The 9659-nt window shown below is 32.3% G+C and overlaps 1 protein-coding gene across 2 annotated transcripts; it reads right to left on the bottom strand.

The window, feature by feature from the left end:
• Positions 1–216: 216 nt before the first annotated feature.
• On the bottom strand, positions 217–5879 carry LOC11413374 (protein GRAVITROPIC IN THE LIGHT 1). 2 transcript variants are annotated; one of them, XM_003596274.4, is made up of 3 exons: positions 5599–5874; positions 5008–5146; positions 217–2164 (listed from the first exon to the last, which is right to left on the bottom strand). In XM_003596274.4, exon 3 carries the CDS (start codon positions 2162–2164, stop codon positions 737–739), a length of 1428 nt encoding a protein of 475 aa, XP_003596322.1. In that variant the 5' UTR covers positions 5008–5146; positions 5599–5874; the 3' UTR covers positions 217–736. The 2 variants fall into 2 exon arrangements, with proteins under 2 accessions (XP_003596322.1, XP_039686625.1); XM_039830691.1 differs by lacking the exon at positions 5008–5146 and having other exon boundaries at positions 5599–5879.
• Between the last annotated feature and the right edge of the window lie 3780 nt (positions 5880–9659).

Genomic DNA, 9659 nt, shown 5'->3' with positions numbered 1-9659 from the left:
ATATTAATGCAGAACAAAGATTATACTAATAATAAGCATTGATAAAATAAAATAAGCAATGCTAGTGCTAGCACACATAACACCTATTCCAACATTACATAAGATATAGTAGAGGTATCCACAGACAAAATGACATTAAAATAACCTTAACCAAAGTTCAACAAAAGAGGAATAAGGCAGACCAAATATTATATAATACTAAAAAAAGATAAAAAGGATTATAAAATTCCTAACTATATTATATATGATTCATTATATACATATTATATCATGCAATGTCTGGTAAAGATGCATAACAGCTAGACCACCCGTCACCGGCCTAATATCAATACAATTTTGGGGGGATGTTTTTGATAAATAATTCTGCATAAATTAAAACAAAAAACAAAAAAAGATTCTAAAAGAAAAAGGTTGTTCCCAATGCTATGGTCCACTAGCTTTTTTTCTTTCTTTTTTTCTAAAATAGCCAAAACACAAAAGGACAAAAATGCCCTATCAACCCTAGCAAAAGTTCAGTCCATGCCATGTCCTTCCCTTGTGTTGTGGGGCACATTACCTGACCACAAATCTCCTTTTACATTTGCTTATAGAAAATTGAACTTTTTTCACCTTGAAATGGTTACCAGATTGTAACCGCGTGATGCGGTTACAGTCTGACTTAGACGGCTAAGATTGTTTCACTAAGTAAAACTGACATTGTGATTTGAACCGTCTGATCTTATATCAATGACCGAGATTAACTCCTGCGTGAAATCGGACTAGCACGCAATCGAGATCCTTTCACCTTGATTTGATTCTTCTGCATGAGGTAAACTTGACACTGTAAAACAGTTTTACCAATCCTAAAACCAGGAACAACAGTAAAACCAACAACTGGTTCTTCTTCTGATTCAACAACTGTCTTGTCTGAAAACACAAACATTTCATCATTCACACTTTCCATGTACACATCAGAAAATCTACACCCTTTTCCCACTTGAAAGATTTCAGCTTGAACCTCAAAAGAAAAGGCTAAACAATGCAAGAGATAAACCCTCTTAGCCATTTCAGCAAAAGATGCAAAAAAATCACTTTTTGGAAACTCTCCACCACTCAAAAGGTTCCTATGAATCATGTTACCAAAAAATGATGACTCCATTTTCGGATGAACAAGTCTCAAATACTTGTTCCGGCAGAATTTCGCAAAAGATGATTTGGGTTTCTCAGCAAGAAAGTCTTTAGCTTTCGTTGATTTCAACTCATTGAACTTCTCAAAGAACCAATTTTGTTGATTTTTTCTATCATCAGGAAGTGACTCATTTGGAAGATTGAAATTAGGAAAGTGAAATGCATCAAACATTTCTTTGCAAACAAAAGATTCAATTGTGAAACACTTGTGATCTTCTATCATATAAACCACATTGTGTTCAATAGCATCAACAGCAGCATCAATATCCCATTTTGCAGATCTCATTTCATCAACAATTAACCTCACAAAGTTTCGAATCGATCTAACTGCGTGACGAAGAACAGTAGCAAAATGGCTAGGACTTAACCCTGATAAGTGAACAACATTATCAAGTACTGATAATGTTCCACTTTGATTCAATCTCTTCTCAATTAACTTGTTATGACCATTAGCTTCCACTAATTTCTCTTTAAGAAACATAATCTCTGAATCTTTGAGCCTAACCTGTGATTCCAATTTCTTTGCGGTAATCTCGTAGGTTTTTATGACACCCTTAATCTCCTTAGATTCAGCTGCGAGTATCGCTTTCTCTGGTGAAGGATCAAATTGTTTCTTCAAGTAACATTGTTTTAGCTCAGATAAATGCTTCAACTCAGAAACTAGTAACTTATCAGAAGCTTCAATTCCATCAGGGTCAAAAGGTGTCTGAAAATGTTGCAGTTCAGCATATGCTCCTTTAACCGTTGAAATGCTAGCAAAAATCTTTGAAAGAAGTGCTTCTGTTGCAACTCTTTGTTCTTCAATCTCTTCATCTTCATCAACTTTTTTGAATGATTCAGACCAAGTTATTGTAGTCTTTTCCATGTTTGTTTCATCCTTTGGATTTGTATCAGATATAGTAACATTCTTCAAAAATGCTCTAAGGTGAAGAACTTTGGCAAAATTCCTAGCTAATTTCTTGCTTGGTGTCACTGCTGAAGGTTTCATTGATTCCATCTGAAAAAGTGTAAAATGAAAATCAGCAAATGAAAATAATAAAATGTGAAATTGAGATGTTATAATATACTATACTAATGACAATATCTTTTACTAGGATTCACAATTATAATAAAGTAATAAGATGTTGATCATGATGAGCATGTTTAGATAAAAAATTATTAAAAAAAAAAGTAAATTGCTTTAACACATAGATCGAGGACTTTAGTAGTGAAGGGAAATTTTCTTTTTGTTCTTCATCTATCTATAAAAATAAAATACATATTATATAGAAAATTATGTTTGAACATGAAAAATAAGACATCAAATATAGTGGTCTTTAATTTTTGTGGTATTTTCAAAATTTGTGTACACATAAAATTAAAAATAAGAGATAGAGATAAGATATATAGTGTTCAAAATTGATATTTTTATTTGATGCTCAAATAATAAAACTAATAATGTATTGTATGTGTAATTTCAGAAGTTCCAAAAAGTAGTTTCTAAGAAAAAGCATGCAAGAAGCAAAGGAATAAAAAATGAAGGACAAGATCTAAAGATAGATACTCAAAAAGATCAAAATTGTAATTTATCAAAATAATACAATTCTTAACAAGCAAAAGCTTATATAACAAGCAAATTAAAAACTAGAAAAGTTAACACTAATAAAATTTCGGGTTAATTAAGTTTTTAGTCCCTATAAATATTCACAATTTTGTTTTTAATCCCTACAAAATAAAATCACACTTTTTAGTCCCTATAAAATTTTCCATCAACATTTTTAGTCCCTATAAATTTTTCCATCAGCACTTTTAGTCCCTATCAAAAATTTCCATCAACACTTTTGGTCTCTAAAATGCTTAAGGAAAATGTCACAGGAACTAAAAAGTGTGATTTTATTTTATAGGGACTAAAAACAAAACTGTGAATATTTACAGCAACTAAAAACGTAATTAAGCCTAAAATTTATATGAAATGTGTAAATAGAATATTCCTTATTTTATACCAGAATAAAAAATAATGCACATCTTTGAATGGTGATTGAGCACCACTTACAAGAAAGAAAACAATGTAACCATTCTATATAGTTTACCATTATTTGACAAAGTGATTGTGTATTGTTTAGTTTCATTGTGCTTTAAGGAGTGTTGAGACAATAGGCCCATCAATCAATTAATTATATATAATTTGTAATGTAAAATTGGTCAATTAGTTTCTTTAGAATGAAAGTAATAATCATAATAATGATTAGAGATGTCACCAACATGATTATTCCATTCCCTTTGCATGTTTTTACAAAGGAATGGTAAAATCCAACTAAAAAACAGTTAAAAACTAATTTATTAGTATCTACAACTTCATTAACTAAATGAAGTTTTTCCTCAATGATAAACTGACAAAAGAATTTTTATATTTAATGAAAAAGAAATATAAATATAATTTTCCTGACTCATAATCCTTAGGATTCCCTGAGATATGCATATCCAGCATCTTTGAAGATCTAGACATAAAGTATATGAAACAGTGTTTGCATCAGAGCCCATATTTAAAGTGAGATACTGACAGGGAACTTCCAACCTTATAATCATGACAAAAGATAAATGTTCCTTAAACAAACACAAAGGGCAAGGGCGGTGTGTTTGTGTCACATTGTTTAACATTTATCACAAATACAAGGATAAAATAATTGATGTGATTTTTTTACTGTATTTGTTTATGTGGATGTAATTTTTCTATATTGTATAGTCAGATATCTAGTGGTAGAGAAACACCTAAAAAAAACTATCAAAAAAATTAATGAACATGACCTGAATATAAAATATGGTTTATGACAGAACATTATGGCGTAATTTTACCACATATCTGACTTGTAAAAATTATGTCCACTTGAAATTTGAAGCAACAAGGATTCTTACACCAACCAACTTGTTTAGCATTTACAAAATTCACAAGCCAAAATTATAGCCATTACATAAATGTGATACTAGTAGTACGTTCAATTAGTACTACTTATATAAGAATCAAATAATGACAACAATAGTTAGACATAATGGTTTAGGCAAATATACATTGTCATGATTGTACAAAATCATTTATAACACACCATGTGTTTCCCGTGACTAGAACCCTTAATACTGTTTTAACCCTTAATACTCGAACCCAAACCTCGGCATATATATATAATGAACGTCTCTGTCTCTGTCAATTTAGTTATGCTAATATGTTCTGTCACATTTTATTATACTAATACTTGTATATATACATCAAACAATATATGTAAAGTATGGCTGATGACACCATATTAATGCAGATTAGTTGTAACGGATCTCTCACTAAAAAAGGCATAAGGGACAAAAATGTCAAAAGTGAAAATAAAAGCTTTAGAATTATGTATAATAAAAAATGTGGGAATATTTTGTTATATGTAAGTGACTGAATCATATAACATCTTCCCAAGGTTTATGTCATTTCAACATCCATTATGTCAGAAGTTCACATGGCTCTTTATTATTTTCTATAAAAAAAGTCAAAATTATACAACTTGAGATTCTCTGTCCTTTAAAATTACAAAAATGTCCATACTTCAAATACCAAAATCCTTCACATATTCCTAATAAACATGTATTATCAGATTCTGCTACTACTTAAAATAAACATTGCAAATTTGAAACCAACACTTTTCCAGACAGATACTACCTAAAATGTAGTAATAATAATAGTTTTAGTTATTACAACATGTTTGAGCTACTTTTGTTTTTTTAATTTATTTTAAAAACAGTTACATAAGCATTTAAAAATATTAATAAAGTAGTGTAAAAATGCCAAAACCAAACGGTAACAGACCAAAAAGAAATTAAACATACCTTGAGAAAAATGATGAGGAGAAATTGAAGGTGAATTTGAATGTGGTCAAGTGGTCATAGTGAAACGTAAATTTGAAGAAAACAGACAGAAAAATTATAAATGCTTTTAAATGTTGTTCTAACACCAAACACGGTCCTCCTGCAACAATTAAACACAAAATGGACCAAGAAAAAACCATCATCACTAAATATTTATATATTTTAAAAAAATCAAATATTCACAAGAAAAATAAAATATTAAAAAAATACTAAAAATGAAAAGAACAAAAAAAAAAAGACATTTCTCCAAACATGAAAAAAACACCACACCCGAAAGAGGAAAAAAAACAATGAACGTAACTGCCAAAAAACAACAACGTTAACAACGAACTTCATAAGAATCATCAAAAAAATCCAAAATACAAAAATTTCAAGAAAATTAAAATAAAATAAAAAATTGTTTTTAAAGATGAAAACTTTCCTACAGAAGATAATAAAAAAAAAAACTCAAAAAGCCACTGAATCAGTTTCATCAAAACATAAAAAGGTTTTGTTTTGTAAAAAGATAAAGGAAAAAAATTGGTAATGCTGTTATAGAAAATAAAACCATACCTCAATGATTATGAGTAGAAGTGTTTGATGAAGGGTCTTCAATGTTTGCTCTGTTCTGAGGTTTAGAAAAGTGGAGTGTTTTTGCAGTGTTTTGTTGTGAAGAGTAACATAAGAGAAGTGGGGTTTTTGGTTTTACCCTTTGGTGGATGGATACAGAAATGACACAGCTGGAAGAGAGAAAAGAGAGAGATTTCAGAGAGAGAGAGAGAATAAAAAAGCTCAAGAGTCGAGAGAGAAAGAGAGAGAATAAAAGCAGGGGAGAGGAGAGAGAGTAATTGGAAATGACGAAAAAAGACACTGGAGAAAGCTGTCCGAATCCGAACTACTTGTGTTGGCTTACATTTTTATTTTTTATTGGGAATATAAGATGGCCTAAATTTGAGAAAAAATTAACAGAAAGACATTGAATTCAACTTTAAAAATCAGTTTTTTGCCGAGTGTCATTAGACACTTGTTAACATTTTCTATGAGAATTGTGAATTAACTTGAGTATCATACTTCATTCAATACATGTGTTGTCAAAACATCGATAAAATTATGTGCTTCATTTTACGATATGAGTGACAATTTTGATTTCTCAACACTTCTTCGTAAAGTTATTAATCTTTCAAATAAGATTTGCTCATAGACTCCACCTCTACCTCGATTAGATAAGCAACTAACCACAACTTGAGAATCAATATGAACCTCAACAACTTTATAGCCATGCAGCTAAGCTAAATGTAATCCTTCCTTACATTTCTCGTAATTTTGTTAGATATGTTGACTACCCAAGAGGAATGGACTAAGAATGTATACTCTCCGCCATGTCTCCGCCATGTCAGCGGCCAAAGGGAATTACATGTATTAAGCTCACTTGGTGGAGCTATGTTCGTATCTTTGCGAGCTGACATTTGTCGTATTTTTTTTTTGACATACATGTTCGCGTCTTGCTACATGGTGGGCCAATGGGATCCTGCTCGTAGTACTTTCTTTGCCAAATATCTTCCTCTTAGGTGTTCTCCATTGATACCTCCCTCAAATAACGAATGATTTTTGTTGAAATTTGGGGCTTAACTCATCCTTACAAAATCGGCTTGTAAGGTGAGGATTGCCTCCTCTATATAAACTCTTATTAAGAGTCTTATCTACCCGATGTGGGACTTAGGTTTTTACACTCCCCTCACACCCAACACTCTTTGGGCTTGGGGCGTGAATCAGTAGGTGGCCATTGAATTCGACAAGCTCTGAAACCATGTTGAAATTTGGGGCCTAACTCATCCTTACAAAACCAACTTGTAAGGTGAGGATTGCCTCTTCTATATAAACTCTTCTCAAAAGTCTTATCTATCCGATGTGGGACTTAGGTTTTTCCCAATACTAAATTTATCACTTTGTTGTGCCCTTCTAAATTTATCACTCTTTTCTTCTTCTTTCACGCATGCCTCCAATCCATCACCAAACTCTCATCCTACTTCCTTCTATCACTCTAGTTGACTATTGAACCTTCCACTTCTTCTCTGTCGCTGAGATATCAAAGAGAGAAGGAGGGGAACTACTTTTTCATCAGTCCATCCATTTCCGCACCCAAAAATTATCCTATCTTTTAGCACAATTAAAATTAGTATAAATTCATCAAGCATTTAGTTAGGGTTTATGGTGAACATGGATGGAAAAAAGTTTACTTGGATTCCTACAACCCCTTATTTAAGTCCATTGTTTCAAAACCAGTCATCTTTTACAATTTCCATGATTCTCACGCATGTCGGAAGAGAACTCCCCAGAGTAACCTTTCCAAAAAGCTTGATAAGCGTGCATCAGACAATAACATGTCATTAGGAGAAGATATGCAAGTCGCAAATACATGTTCAAAAAGAAAGCATAATGGGGCAAAGCCAAAAGAAAGCCCAAGTTCCAAAAAACAATATATGCAAAGGTCATAATTGAACAAGTCTTCCATTCCTACAAAAGTTTCCAGAGACTTGCTTGAAAAAATATCTTCCAACAATTGTATTATTTCTGTAAATTTTGACACACGAGAAAGAGATGAAAGTTCTGCCAATAGAGAAAATGCAATTGCAATTGTGTATATGTGCAAAGAAACTAGTGCAGTGATGAGTAACGTTCAAGATTCAACAATAGAGTTACAAATGATTAGTTGCAGGAGAGTTCATTCTGGAACCAGTGAACATGCATATAGCATAAGAATGAATCTGATTGGGGCACATTATAATGTATATAATGTATTTGCTTCACACCCATCAAAGTTTGCGATCCAGTTTCCAAAAGTCCCTGCACATAGAGAAAGTGGCAACATGTTAGAGGAAAGCCTTTCATATCATCAATGGACTTATGAATCATGAAATTAGGGCACCCTACAACGGACTGGCCACATACCCGTCAAAGTTTCAGATTCAGTTTCCAAAAATCCTAAAGTAAAGGAGAACACCAAATCGGAAAAGTTCGAGCACTCATATTACCTCTTTTGTGATTACCAAAAATGGAGCACCCCTATTATTAGCTCCTGAAGATGACCCAGTGCATCCGTGTGCATAAAACACACAAGCTCCAATTACATGTCTTCCAAAACACAATCCTACTAGGGAGAAGCAGAATTCCTGGAACAAAAATAAAAGAAAGGTCCTTGCACCAGTTGAGGATGGAAACATGAGTAACAGTCAAGTTTCAATGGTAAAGTTACAAATGATTGGTTGCGAGAGTTTCATTCTAGAACCAGTGAATGTGCAGAAATTGTGTTGGACCAAAATTATTTTGCAAAGTAACATGACTTTCCCGACCGACAAACAGTTAACGATGCATAAAGTCCACAAACATGCAATGATGTCTTGGTTGGAGGTATGCATGTATCATGTGGAAGAAATAAACGAAATAGAAAGAGAAATGTTTTTTTCTAGTATATAACATCCCAACATATATGAAATGTAATGGTGTCATAATTCTACGTTGGGAAATCATCACCAAAAGTTAGATACAATACGTGGAAAAATACGGAAAAAAAAATCATAATGTGAAAAATACATTGTTGTATATGAGCAAAATGCACTTGTTCTGTTTCAAGGCTCATCTGATCCCGTCAAAAAACAACATGCTAATGTTGACCTTGATGAGGAAACTAATAAAGTACGGAAGCTTTTACTTTCATATTTAAACCCTGATGGGGTTGATGGAACAAATGAAGACAAGGCCAAATGGTGGGAAGAAGAACGTAAGTTGTTTCGTGGACGATCAGAATCATTTATTGCAAGAATGCATCCCATACAAGGATACATACAATTTTCTATATGGAAAGGATCTGTTGTGGATTCAGTGGTAGGGGTTTTCTCACTCAAAATGTCTCAGACCATCTTTGTAGCACAACTTTCATGTTCCTTGCTGCTCAATATCCCAAAAAGTCAGGCAGCACGTGATGTAAGATTTTTACATGTCATAAAACTATTTACACGTAAGTATAATAGGATCGTTTCCGCAGGGACTAGCGCGATATTCAAGCCGTTCAACAATCGTTATCGTTCTAAACTTATAGTTCAAATGATTGATTGATTAAAAACCAATCTAAATTTGAATATAGCGATAAAATTGAGACGAGGTCGGGCAATTCACACCTGGGGTTAGAGTCGTTGGTCATGCATTAAATAATGCACTCTTATGATTATCTAAATGGATTATAGCTTTACTCGATATTATCACAATCACTCGACAATATCATTCGTGTCCAAATGATATCGTTATTTTTAAGGGATCGTTTAAATGTCGATTTACCAAACATTTAAACAATCACAAAGTCGATTGGATCGTTTAATCAACGATTTCCCAACCTATTAAACGACCCAAAAGCATTAAATTCTAGATTAAAAGTGATTATCAAATATTAACATTTATGTCTGGAATGAAAACTTAAGATAGCTTGTTATTCTATTTCTTAGATCCAAAAGCATTGGTCAATATCATTTTGAATCTCAATAAAGCATTAAACACAAGAATAAAATCAACATCAAGTAAAATATTGCTAGAATCATATATTTAAGTATAAAAAAGAGTACATATTAACTTGATCAAGTATC

Source organism: Medicago truncatula, chromosome 2, assembly GCF_003473485.1.
Source record: "Medicago truncatula cultivar Jemalong A17 chromosome 2, MtrunA17r5.0-ANR, whole genome shotgun sequence".
Classification (NCBI taxonomy): Eukaryota; Viridiplantae; Streptophyta; class Magnoliopsida; order Fabales; family Fabaceae; genus Medicago; species Medicago truncatula.
This window is presented reverse-complemented; position numbering and strand designations above follow the sequence as displayed.